Here is a 14,459-nt window from a genome sequence, read left to right as displayed (position 1 = left end):
GCGGCTTTTGATACCATCGACCATGGTATCCTGCTGCGCCGGTTGGAGGGATTGGGAGTGGGAGGCACCGTTTATCGGTGGTTCTCCTCCTATCTCTCCGATCGGTCGCAGACGGTGTTGACAGGGGGGCAGAGGTCGGCTCCGAGACACCTCACTTGTGGGGTGCCGCAGGGGTCGATCCTCTCGCCCCTTCTGTTCAACATCTATATGAAACCGCTGGGTGAGATCATCAGTGGCTTGTGTGAGGTACCAGCTGTCGCTGATGACACCCAGCTGTACTTTTCACACGGGCCACCCCAGCGAAGCTATCAGTGTTGTCCCGGTGCTTGGAAGCCGTCTGGTCTGGATGGGGAGAAACAGGCTCAGGCTCAATCCCTCCAAGACTGTATATATGAATGGTTCTATTCAAATATAGATAAGTATGTATGACTTTTCATCTATTACTTTAAATCAGTTTATTATTATTAAGCTTGTTGTTTATTTTTACCTGGCTATATTCCTCTAAAAAATTAACTAATGCCAATACAGCAAAATCTTTTTGACTGTATTTAACACTGTTAAAACAACATTGCTGGTAAACTTTAAATATTATCAAAATTAAAAAATTAAGAAGATAAAACTCTATCAAATTCAATTTCTGATGACTTCATAGTCATACTTATGTCTTTTTCTTTACAGCAATCTAGAAATATTTTTTCCAAATCTGCAGGACATAGTTTTGGCTTCTCAATCTAGCTGAATCTCTAGTATTATAGAGACTCTATTGTAAAGTTCAGATCCATATCTGTTTAGCTTCATAGCGTAAACAATTACATATTGTACTTTGACATGATTTCCAACAGATAACACCATGTATTGGGTATAGTATCTAGTACACACACACACTGATATAGGATGGGGAGGGAGAGAGAATGAGAATATAAGCATATGGTATATAGGGAAATTATAGTAAAATATCTTAATGTTATTTTTGTATCTAATTATGAGTGCTAATTATAAATTAAAGCTGATAGATATTTACATTAAATTGATAACTCTTCATTCCTCACAGATTTAGGAATCAATGTTTACTTTTAAGTGACACTTAATTTACATTGTTATCTTCAATGTATGTATATAGAAGTCTTATGTAAATACAAATAAATTTGCCTTAACATATTATTACATAATTCCTGAAAACATTCATGCCTATAGTGACAGAATATCACTTGTTTTTAATAGGCCATTGTTTGAAGGAGATAACGACTTTTGTGTTTGCCTGAAAGAATCTTTTCCAAATCTGAAAACAAGGAAATTAACCAGAGTGGAATGGGGAAAAATTAGACGATTAATGGGAAAACCACGAAGGTAAAACCTTACTGTGTTTTGAAAAATTAGGTCTTTTAAGCTATATTGTATGTGTGGTTGGGGACAAGTGCTGAATAGTTTTTAAAATACAGATTATGTTTTGTAAATACAGTCGAGAATGAAAAAAAATGACACTTTGTCTTGTCAAAAAACTGTTAGATGCAGTTTTTGTATCTAATAGAAAATGATATAATTTACAGCTATGTAAACCAGTTCTACAAAGTTGGGTAATAAATTTTAAAGATTGGCCCATTGTGTCTTAAATTTAAATTATATATTTGTTTCCTTATCACAAAGTAACATTTACAGTTCATTTCCTACCACAATCCCCTAGTTTCTCTGGGGCATTAAAAATTATGCAGGTGAAAAATGCAATTCCTGATTAACACAATAACAAGCTTTCCTGCTTTGATTTTCCATAATGGCAGTCATTTATTATTTGATATCAAAGTACTTTGAGAATCAAAATAAAGAACTCCTTCAGTTTGGTCTGTTTTTAACCCTTCATCTTCTCAAAATTACTTAGTATGAGCGTGCTGTATTTTGGACTAGGTATCATTAACTTGCTGATGACACCAGCTCTGTCATATAGAATACTTGAGTTGCAATCATATGTACATATACATAAGAATAAATCTCACTGAAGGCAGTAGGTAGTAAAGAAAATGTTTTTGCAAATAAACTTTCAGTGCAAAAATTGATTTGTTAATTGCTGAAATGAAAACCTGGTTTTCGTAGCCTGTAAATAGTTCTTTAGAAGTGAGCAGCATGCAGCTGACTTCATCCTGTGCTATAGTCATAAGAATAGAATTACAGAAAAATCTAGAGAGCAACATGTTGCCTAGCCCTGCCGGACTGTGATGTAGCTGTTTCTGTTCTGTTTTCTTTAATGGGTGTATTTGTTTTTGACGGGCTTGGATTTTCGTTTTTCCCATCGTTTAACATTTAATATTTAGGTTTCGTCCTTCAGGAAACAGTTCATACTGCTTATTGTTAGTTTTATTTAGAGAGTAAATATATAAACATTTAAATATTTCATAAAAACATTTTACTGTACTTCTAGAGGACCATCTGTAGGATTTAACATATTTGCATGAGCACAGATGAAACAAATCAGAATAGTTTCACTTTCTGTTTACAGATGTTCTTCTGCATTCTTTGAAGAGGAAAGGTCAGCATTAAAACAGAAACGGCAAAAAATTAGATTACTGCAACAGCGAAAAGTGGCAGATATATCTCAATTTAAAGATCTTCCAGAAGAAATTCCATTGCCATTAGTAATAGGCACAAAAGTTACAGGTATTTTTTATTGCTTTTACATAAAGCCCTTTTTTTACTAATGTTGAGTTTTACTGATCTAGCTTAGTTTGAAAATAACTTTTCTTTTTGCATGCACTATTGCATCCATTCATAAAAAGATTTCTAACTGATTTAAATATTTCAAATCTAAAATAATTCAGCTTATCAGAAAGTTTATGAAAATATTACTTCAAAATTTTCCATCATTGACAAGAATCATACCTGAAATCTTATATCCACAGTATGTTTATCATCTTTGTGGTTGATGTCTTTCAGTGTTTTATTTTTCTGAACAGCCAAACTTTATTTTTATCTGTTTCTAATAGTTAATACAACTTGGCTGATTATCATGATGATAATCCTGGGTACATCCAGCCCCACTGATACCCAGCAGCATTGCAATCAGCTTTCTAAAATGAAGTTATTTCAACATTATCCACCATTATTGAGCAGCACTAGTACCATTTTGTTTTAACTGACCACCATTTTGAGTTTTGACACTTTTTATAGTATATACTTATGAATAGGCATTGTCCGAAAATCTAATCTAGCTTTTAATAATTTTATGAGGATAGCCATTACATCGGGCGAGCAATGGCAAATAAAATCACAGGCTACAGAGATGCTACCTGAAATCAGAGATAACTTTTTTTACTTGGAAATAAATTAAATTATTATTTTTAAATAGTCAAATACTTTTTACTTACTTAATTTTATTACTATAGTAGTTACAGAATTCAGCTTTTCCTGGCACAGAATTTGGAAAGCTAAATTGACCATGCAATTTAAATTTCATCATAGCCTAGCACGCTTAATGTATTTTTCTCCAATTAATAATGTGATATTGATCATAGCGCGGTTACGTGGTTCCCATGATGGACTCTTCACTGGACAGATTGATGCTGTTGACACTCTTAATGCTACTTACAGAGTAACCTTTGAGAGGACAGGACTTGGGACACACACAATCCCAGATTATGAAGTCCTCGTAAGTATTATATTCTCATTTTGTTAAAGAGTTAGAATATGAAAAAGGACAAGATAATTCAAGGATGAAAAGATACAGTACCAATACTGTCAATTTTATTAATGTTTCTAAAATATGCTTGGTTCTCAAAACACTACTAAAACTTGATCATTCCATTAGCTACAGGTAGTCCTCAATTTACAGCCATTCCTTTATGGACTAAAATTAAAATGCCACTGAAAAAATTATGACTTCTAACATTTTTTGCACTTACAACTGTTACAGCATCCCTATGGTCATGTAATCAAAGTTTAGATGTTTGGCAATTGGCATGTATTTCTAACAGTTGCAGTATCCTGGTGTCATGTGATCAATTCAAGCAAAGTCAGTGGGGAAGCTAGAGTCACAACCATATTACTAACTTAACAACTGGAGTGATTAACTTAACAACTGTAACAAGAAAGGTCATAAAATGGGACAAAACTCACATAACTGTCTTGCTTAGCAACAGGAATTTTTGATTCAATGTGGTCATAGGTAGAGGATTACCTATATACAAAATAACCTTAATTTATTTTTTCCTTTATAACTTCAGAGTAATGAACCTCATGATACTATGCCAATTGCTGCCTTTGGACAAAAACAACGACCTTCTAGATATATTATGACACCTCCTCAATTACATTATACACCTTCCCTTCAATCACCAATTACAGTAAGTGATGTAAACTTAAATTTTGCTTCATTTACTAATTAGCTGAATTTTTAAAGACTGTTAATGTTTATTAACATTTCAAAACAGTTCAAAACATTCTGGAGTTAAAGTAATTTTTAAAAAATAATTATTAAATGCAAACTTTTTTCTTTTGTAGGACAGTGATCCTTTATTAGGATCTTCTTGGAAAAACAAAATTTCAGGTTCAGATAGTGAAACATTAGGTGGTTTTCCAGTAGAATTCCTTATCCAAGTGGTGAGCCTCAGTGTTTTTCAATTTTACCTGTATTGATGGATTGAAACTTTTTGTTCAGGGTTGATAAACCTCTGCTGTTAAATGTAATTTTTCTTATGTATAATATTAGAGAACAATGTTTGTGAGAAATAATTATTCTGTCCAAAATATAAAACAGAAGCATACAAATATTTTGTCTGTATTAAAAGTAAAAATAAATATTTGGAAAAAGTTACAATTTTAAGTCAAATTTTCAATCTTATGTTTGTAATATTTTTACTAATAAAAATATACAAATCAAAACTTGCGTGGGATTTCACAAGGATTTGATGCAAACCAAAGGAAGTTGATTCCTAATAGCTCTTTCTCCTAAAAGTTGATTTATTCTGCAAACAGCTGTGAAAATTCTGTCTATTTCAAAAACAGCAAGTCTTAAAGCAGTGAAATCTGCTTTTAAGAACTATTTTCACAATTGTGGCCATTATAGTAGAATGTCTAGGGACTTTAATTCATCAAATCAAGTCACAGTTAAGATTTTTAATTATGGTTTGTTTTTATATCTGAATTGATTAACCATAATTAACCAAGCACCTGTTCAATCTATAGCCTCTAGACATAGTTTAAAGGGCATTGTTTAAGATGATGTAGAATCAAGGAGACACTGTATCAGAAGTTTAGGACCACTTTTAGCTATGGAAATTCAGTGGGTGACTTATTCTCTGCTCAAGAAGCTATCTCATGTTTGTCCCATTGCTGGGGAAAAATTGGAGCTGGGAAGTTATGTTTGTTATCTTGAGCTCCTAGAGGAAATATACTTCTAAAAATACTCCACAATCTAAAGGAGAAATCATATGAAGTAAGACATTTTTACTGATGGGTAATCTTCATATTTCATTTCCACCCATTTTGATAAATTACATGAAGGGGACTCAAATATCAGCAGATATTTGTCTTCATATGAATCTTCCTCTTACCTGGATAAAATGAGAGATTTTTACACATTTTGTCTATCCATTCTTTGTGCAATCTCTGTGGAGATTGTGTCTAAGCCATGTTGTGGTTAAACATCTCTTCCAGTGCCAATCTTCTAAAGCAGATACCATGAAAATATATCTTATTTTATTTTACAGCTTTCATTATACAGTGTTAATCATAAATCAGGAACAAGGAAACAATAGTCAAGTTTCTGTTTCCTACTGGTCAAGCATCAACCCATCCTCTTCCTTATTAGTTAATATAGAATAGAATATAATTTTTTATTGGCCAAGTGTGATTGGACACACAAGGAATTTGTCTTGGTGCATATGCTCTCATTAATATATAATTACTAATATTCTTATTAGTTCATTTTGGTACCATCTAGATGTGTTGAACTATAAATCTAGAGTCAGCATGCAAGCTGTTCTGCTGGTTGGAGAAGAAAAATTATCTTTAGCTTATCCTGAGTTTAAGGTTGCAATCGTATGTAAAGCCATCCTTAGTATGTAATTTGAAGGCTGGGTTCAAATTCTGCTAAAATGAAAGTTGGGTTGATTGCAGTTTAGCTTATTATAGGAGCCCAGACATATTCTTAGTGTGTGATGGAAACTAGGTGTTTATATTAAATTATTGGGATTGGCAGCTCTGCTGTTAAGCAAAGCAGTCACTAAGTGGGAAATTGTTTGTCTGCAACTGTATTTTCATTTCCCCCATCCCCCACTGTTTAAAGTTCTCATCCTGATACTGGGATAATTAGGGAGAATGAAATTGATGTTTGTAATTATATTAATTGGAGAGGAAGGGATCACAGGAGAGTAAGCAAGCACACAATGTGAAGTACAGGTTGAAAGGAATGCACTGGTGCCAGCAGCCTCAAGCATGGGGTTGGGAGCCATGAGAGTGCTAATCAACAGCCAGTATATTCTCCATTGGGTGCCTTTTTACTCTCGTAATTCCTTCTCCACTCTCTGCTCTTCAACAGTGGGAGGAGAAAAAACAGGTCATGTACAGGAGAATGTGCACTCACTGTAATGGTGATCATGTCACTAAGACTGAAAAGGTCATAAATGTGGGCATGGGTTGCAAAGTTATTTTTTTAGCATCATCATAACTTTGGTTGGTGAACAAGGCAGCTGGTAAGCAAAGTGTATCTATAAAACAAACTTAAGGTTCCTAATCAAGCAAATGCTATTCAATAGGTAGATTCAACATGCAGCATCCTTGGATGATCTAAAGAGATGTCAAAAGCAAAATGAAAAATAGTGTTTGCTACAATTTGGTGTGGAGGTTAGACCTTCCAGGCAGAACCAATCAGTAAATTCAACCAATCAGTAAATTGCACTTATCAGGAGATGTATTAATAGAATTGGCTGCAGTAGACTTAATGCATCAAGTCTGAAATGGTAGACTTGTGCCGTGAACTTAAATATTTAATAAATAAATTTATTCAGACTGGGTAGAAAACAGTACCTATCTTTCAACACCATGACAAGCTTTTCGGGAAGTGTTTCCAGACCTTAGTACAAATAGTACATTATCTAGTATTGGTTTTTAATACAGACCAATCTAGAATAACAACATTAGATTACTAACTTCAAATTTCTATGATATATGGAAAATGTATTATACTCTTTTCTCTGCTGTCCTCAGACCAGATTATCAAAAATTCTTATGATCAAGAAGGAACATATCAAGCAGTTAAGGGAGATGAATACAGAAGCAGAAAAATTGGTAAATATATGCCGTTGTTTCAGTGGTCGTTATTATATCAATTTGTGATCCCGTAACTTACTAGTCTTTTCTTCACATGTTGCAGACATGCTTTAAAGCAGGGGTTTCAAACTCAAGGCCCGGTGGCCAGATCCAGCCCACAGGGTGTTTAGAACTGGCCCACGGAGCTGCCCTGGAAACAGCAAAGGACTGGCCCGCAGTGCCTCTGCCAGCAAAAATGGATCTCCGTTTTCTCTGGCAGAGGGTTGCAGGAGACTGTCATAGCCAAAAATGGAGCTCGGGTACCTGTTTTCGCTGGCAGAGCACTCAGGCCACTACAGGCGCCCCCAATATAAGTGATGTTGAGCTGGCCATGCCTCCTGGTCACACACCCCTCCCCCCCAGGTCAAACATAACCCTGATGCGGCCCTCAATGAAATTGAGTTTGACACCCCTGCTCTAAAGGCTGCAGGGATAGTAAACTAGTTCCACTAGTGCAGTGTTTCTTAAACTCCTGGGTTTCTGAAGGCCCTCTTAGAGGTCTGCAAAATCAAAATTATTTGCTAGTCCAACTTGAAAAATAATACAATATTGAATTTCTGGGGAAGAAATTATGAACTGAAGCAAAGCCAATGACCGTGGTAGAATGAAGAGTCAGCATGTAGACCGGCTGTTTGTACTTCCTCTCCAAATAAGACGAGGACTTGAGATCACCCATAAGGGCACCATATAGTTGCTCTTCATGAGGAGATTGCACAATAGCATTCTCCAATGGGGTTAAAGCACGGAGAAACAACGGAATACCCAACTTGTTAAACCACGGTCAGCATCTTCTAAAGGACTCTGGGTTCACACCATTCTTTTTTAATCACATTTGGAAATTGCTTGTTGACTGCTTTTCAGTTATTAAGGAACATTTGAATCGATAAGTTTTACAGCACTGGTTGAGTCATTTAATCCTTAATAAAATAAGCTTTAGATACAAGTTTAACAAGAGTGAATGTCTTGTTCAGTAGGCAGCAAAATATACACAGACTTAATTAGTTCTTATTAAAAGAGTAACAGTTTGCTGTACAATATACAGTGCAATATCAAATGAAAATAATATTAGTGTAAAGTTTAGAACACAATGGGTTTCAGGTATTGCTCATTTTAAAATATAGTTTAAGAGTGTCCACAGTAAACCTAAGGAAGTCAGATGAAAAAAATAATTTCTAATCTGATGCATCCTGAATAGTGTGCACTATTGATTATAACTGCCAATTATATTTTTATATATTATTTATTTAGCCACCACTTAATAAATGATTCAGAGTGATATACAATTAAAACAAAAAGAACACTAGAAAAATATAAACAATCATAAAATAGGATAAGCCTCATTATATTTTCTGGAGTTTATAGTTTACATGCATAGGATAGCAATCTTGGTCAGTTTGAACTTAAATACACATTAATTGATTACTAGCCTAATTGGTACACAAAAGAATATCAACTACAGTATTTAAAACTATCTTTAAATAATTTACAGATTAACTGTTAGCAGCAATTGAATAAGAGGATTCTTAGTTCATCAAATACATTTAAAATACATTTGTATATTTTGTTACAAGAGAGAGATAAAGCAGAAGTATACTGAACGAAATATTTGGTCACATTTAAATGTTAGGAAACAAAAAATATAGACTGTAATTTGTATTTTAAAAATCCAAACATTGTACAAATCGCGCTTCTTAATGCATTTTACTTTTTATATATATATTTTCTAGAAATCCTATTCTATGCCTATTGGTATTGAATTTCAGAGAAGATATGCAACTATTGTTTTAGATCTTGAACAGCTGAATAAGGATCTAAATAAAGTTTTACATAAAGTTCAGCAGTATTGTTATGAGGTAAGTGTTTTGCTGGTTTCATGTTTTAGTAACTGTAGGAGAAGCTACAGGTTCTTTTGAATATTTTCCAAATGATACACATTTTCCATATTTATGCATTACTGATATATCTTCTATGCTGCCACATAAGCATAGAAGTCATCTTTCATTTCTGTTGGATATAGCTCGATAAAATAATGAACTGGTATCTGCAGGTGACTGAAGAAATAGAATAAGCTACTCAGATGCAGGTGAGATCTATTTTCTGTCACAAATAAAAAGCTGATAAGATACAATGCTGTAGTTAGAAATGCCAGTGTCCACCCTAGAAAATATGGCCTAAATGAGCATTTGGAATCCTGGCTCTTAAAACCGACTCAGTTCTCAATTCCTTATTCTGTTCCAGCTTGCTCCAGAACAAGGTCTTCAGCCTTCAGACCATCCCACAGATCTGAGACGAAGATGTGAGGAAGAAGCTCAGGAGATAGTCAGACAATCAAATACATCAACAACTGGACAACCTTGTGTTCAAAATGAAAATCTGACAGAATTGATTGCTAGACTCACAACAATATTACTGCAGATTAAGGTAAATCCATTAAGAAAATGAGAACACTTACATTAGTCTTCCAACTTATAACCATTCATGTAATTACTATTTGCAGTTGCAGTGGTCTTGGAAAAAGTGACTTGCGACCTATACTCACACTTAAAACCATCACACCACTCCTGTGATAACATTATCACAATTTGGGCACTTGGCAACCCACACATATTTACAATGGGTTGCAGCATTTTACAGTCACGTGACCCTGATTTGTGACCTTTTGCACCAATTTCTGACCAAAAAAAATGCCCATTGGGGAAGTTGGATTTGCTTAACAGCTGCATGATTCACTTAATGAACACTAAAAAATATGATAAAATTGGATCCGACCAGTGGTGGGCTGCAACAAGTTTAACAACCGGTTCTGTGAGCGTGCGCTTTGTGTGCGTGCGTGCACCTAACACACTTGCATGTAGCATTCAAAATACAGCAATTTGAAGCTCAGCTGCTTACCTTCTAAGGCAAACTCGGTAAGTAGAACAGTGGAGGTGCGGAAATCAGCTAATTTCTGAGCCAGAAAGAAGGAAATATAGGACAGGATGGGGCGGGTGGGCAGGGCCAGCTGATAGTCGGAACTACCGGTTCGCTTGAACTGGCAGCAGCCCACTACTGGATCCAACTTACCTTATGACTGCAATGACTTACAACAGAAATTCAAGTCCCAATTGTAGTTGTAAGTCGAGGACTATCTGTATTTTGAGAAATACATTCTACCAATTTTGGGTTAGGAAGTTTATTGTGACCAAATACCTGCTTGAATCTGGCCTCATAAGTAGGCAATTATAGATATAGGAAGTAACTTTCCTATACAATCGTCAATCATCTTGTATTCATTTTCTTAGTAAAGCCTAGTCTATAGTGACTTCCATTACTTATACTTATAAATATTGGGGTAGTAATAGTTTATTTCCAGCCAGTGCAATAAGACACAATTGTTTTTCCTCGGTTTGGCTTCCTCACCCTGCCCATGTTTCTCTGTTTTTGGCGTGTGATTAGGTACACAGGTATTTAAGCAGTACACAACAGAAAACTTACATAATTATTTTTATGAAATTTCTTCCAGTGTCTAGCAGAAGGAGGTGATCTAAATTCCTTTGAGTTTAAGTCATTAACAGATTCATTGAATGACATTAAGAATTCTATAGATTCTACCAATATCAGGTAAGAACTTGAAATTAAACTTATATCAGATATCCTTATATTTACAATAATCTTTTCAAAAAGATGGCCATTGTATGCCAATGTAGACCACTTAATAGATGGAAGAAGAAAGGTAGCATCATGTCAGTCTATTTCATGATGAGACGATCATATTTCTCAGTTTCTATGCTACATGCTCTAAATTAGGTACAATGCATTTTATAAATTAGGCACAATATATTTTTTTAAAAGTAAAAGAATAATAACCCAAACCTTGTTAAACAACCATATCAAAGAAGGAAAATACCATAGCACCAAAAATTAATAGCAATTCATCCCAATATCAGTTCCTTCCAAGTCCAGGTTTCCTTCAGGAAGGCTATGAAGACTTGGCTTGTTCAGCAAGTCCTGGGCTCTGTGATTTGTGGACTAACTAATATGTATGTATGACTATTTCAATTCTTGTATTCCCTGGACAAATGTTTGCTATTCTTTGTATTGTCATGTTGTAGTCCTAACTTGTCTTATATACTTCCTTGTGTTTTTTGGACAATTAGCCTTATAAATTTAATAAATATATATCAGTGAGGGTGTCACAGATTGCTCTGCTCAGAACATGCTGAAAAGCCACATAAGCAGGGTCAGGGTTGTATGAACTTTGAGGGATTGCCATTCCAATGAACAGCCTTGGAAGAAGTAAGTGTCTGAGATCCCACAAGATGACATAATTTTATCAATTAGCACCTGGAATCTAACAACCTTATTAAGGGGCAATTAACAATAATTGGAGAAAAATAATTTTGTGGATATCTAGGCCCTGAGACATGCTTTATACATGTCAACTAACACCTGAAAACAGCTGACAACCAGTTTAGTTCATAGAGCAGAGGTGTTACTAAAATAATCTAAGGTTCCTTGTACCTTCTGGATCAGTTGATGCTTCCTAGTAGTCATGAAGGGCAGCCCCATGTAGAGTTTGTTAGTGTAGTTCAAACACAAGATGACTAAGGCATGAATGACTGTGAACAAGACCTCCCAGTCAGAAAAGGGTGTAATTGGAACACAAGGTGGATTTGTTGAGAGGCCCTCCTAGTCAAAATTTTCATCTGTTTGAGCATGAGCTATAAGTCCAGGCGGACCCCAGAAGCTATGTGCCAGTTCTATTTGAGAAAGTGCTATCCCACTGAGTACCAAAATTGAAAAGCCACTCATAATAGAGATCTCATGAATTCACAGACACTTAGTTTTGGTGGTTTGAACCTAAACCTTTTCTTCTTCATTCATTCATAACAGTGTCCAAAACCTGGATAGTACCACAACAGAATCAGTTGTCTTGATATATCACTGGATATCATCTAAATATTGATAATAACTGTCCCATGGTAGTGGATCACCACACCTAGTAGCTTCATATTATGTTAAACAGAAGCTGGGAAAGTATTAAACTTAAAGGAACCCTGCAAAACAGATGTTTAAGTGTCACTCTTTTCCCTTTACCAGTACCAACATGATGAAATTAGTACTATTACAATGCCTTCCGCTCCAATCCTCATATATTTTAGAAGAATAATATAATGTTAGTATCAAAGGCCACCAAAAGATCAAAGAGGGCAAGAGAGTCGCACTACCTCTATCCTGGTCCTGCCAAAGTTCATTTATAAAAATAATAAATGCTATCTCTCAAGTCCAAGATTCCATTGAAAAGCATCTCAGTAAACTGCTTTTTCCAGGACACTCTAAAGCTGCAATCCCACCACCTTCCCCAAAAGGGAAGAGTTAGAGACCAGTTGGAAATTATCCAGCCTGATGGAACATACCAACTTCCTCCCCTTCAGTAGACCGGCCTCTTACTCAATTCATGGAAACTACTTCAAGTGAATAATGTTTGCTCTTCACTTTGTTAAAAGACACGATTTTCTTTCATGGTTGATGTTGAGAAATATGGTTCCTTTTCATGAAATTGCCTGAAATTATACCAAAGAAGGCAAATAAATAGCTTGATGTTATGAAATATTGTTGTATGTAAACTTAAAACTAAGTACATAATATATCTGCATGTGGACTGTTTTAAAAATAACTTTTTCTTTTTTTAGCTGTTTCCAGAATAATGTAGAGATCCATGTTGCACATATCCAGAGTGGCCTCAGCCAAATGGGAAATTTACATGCTTTTGCTGCAAATAACACTAACAGAGACTGAGAGAAACATTTATACTCCAAGTGTACAGAATATAGTAGAGGAAAATGCTTGGTGTGTATGCTTTACCAAATATTCTACCAACTGGAAGACAAAGGAAGAAAGGATATTTTGAGAGTGTTTGTACTACTTTTGAAGAAACCAGCATAAAATTACCAGCATTGCTATGGACTTCATCACTTGCTATGCACATAATATTATCTTGTTTTAACAGCTAAACTTTAGTTGTAATATGTGTGTGTGTTTGTTGTTTTAAACTGAAAGTTATGCAGACACGTTTTTATAACAAAGGAAAACCTAAATATAGTTGCAGCAAATACTGGCAACTATACTAGAAGTTTTTGAAAACAGTAAAACTAATATGACAAGTTGAGAGATCATATTAGTAATTTCTTCTTATTGGAAACATGATCGCTCATACTGTGACTTAATAGCTTTTTGATTTTAGCCTCTGAACAGTATGCTAATTGATAAAGCAGTATATATATTCCTGTGTTTGAGAAATAGCAGGATAACAGAATACCTGAAGGAATAATAGCAAATATAGATTACTATTGTACACTTGTGGATACTGGGAATCCCTGTAAATCAGTTAATATCTTTGGAATATTTAATTTATTATAACTTATAAAAGTAATTGAATGAAGGAATAGAAAAGAAGACTATAAGTTTTTTTAGTTAAGATATTTCACACAAATAACTGGTAGTACTTTCCACTGATTGGTTTGCACAATTTAAACTAAACCCCTGGTTATCAAGCAATTCATATAATTTTATAATGCAATTGGATAGCCAGTCCTCCAAACTGCCTTAAAAACTAAAGACCCGAGGAGTGTAGAAAAATGTTGATCTTGTAAAAAGGGTGTATTGAGTTGTTATATTTAGTATAACCTTGTAAAGCTTCAGTGTAAGAAATTGTTTTCAGATTAGAATTTTCAGATAGCTGTAGCAATGTTTTGATTCCTTAGTACCTCATAAAATGAGGTCTTTTGTATGTTAATGTATAAAGAAAATGTAAACAATTATTTTCAATTTAAAATTTTGTATAGTTTTAAAAATGAATCTATATTCTGTGTCTGCATTTATGCTGCTTCAGAATTTAACTGCAAAGTCTATATTTAGCAAAGCCTGTTCTTTTAAGAAATGCATAAATTTTATTCTCATTAAGTGATGAGAAGGCTGCAGTGTTTTACAAAAGTTGGAAACCATTTTAAACATGAAAAGGTTGAAATAATTTTCAGAAATGAAATAACTGTGTTCAGAAATGCATTCTTACCTGATATGGAGATGTAAGGCAAAAAATTCTTAAGACTGGGAAAAATGTGTTTAGTGAAAGTTTGATGAGCCTTATCAGGAAGGCATTACATTAAACCAAAAGGAGGAGACAGAAA

At 34.6% G+C, this 14,459-nt stretch overlaps 1 protein-coding gene across 1 annotated transcript in view; it reads left to right on the top strand.

The window, feature by feature from the left end:
- Positions 1-14,459, top strand: part of LIN9 (lin-9 DREAM MuvB core complex component) — a 30,161-nt gene extending 15,702 nt beyond the window's left edge. Inside the window, exons 6-15 of the mRNA XM_058154551.1 lie at positions 1,222-1,347; positions 2,489-2,646; positions 3,501-3,634; positions 4,209-4,328; positions 4,486-4,584; positions 7,192-7,272; positions 9,021-9,146; positions 9,532-9,714; positions 10,796-10,893; positions 12,966-14,459. Of these exons, the coding sequence (XP_058010534.1) occupies positions 1,222-1,347; positions 2,489-2,646; positions 3,501-3,634; positions 4,209-4,328; positions 4,486-4,584; positions 7,192-7,272; positions 9,021-9,146; positions 9,532-9,714; positions 10,796-10,893; positions 12,966-13,071 (1,231 nt within the window). The 3' untranslated portion in view covers positions 13,072-14,459. The remainder of the gene's footprint in view (positions 1-1,221; positions 1,348-2,488; positions 2,647-3,500; positions 3,635-4,208; positions 4,329-4,485; positions 4,585-7,191; positions 7,273-9,020; positions 9,147-9,531; positions 9,715-10,795; positions 10,894-12,965) is intronic.

This window comes from Ahaetulla prasina, chromosome 1 (genome assembly GCF_028640845.1).
Source record: "Ahaetulla prasina isolate Xishuangbanna chromosome 1, ASM2864084v1, whole genome shotgun sequence".
Taxonomy (NCBI): domain Eukaryota; kingdom Metazoa; phylum Chordata; class Lepidosauria; order Squamata; family Colubridae; genus Ahaetulla; species Ahaetulla prasina.
Note: the sequence above shows the minus strand (reverse complement) of the source record. Positions and strands in the feature narration are given on the sequence as shown.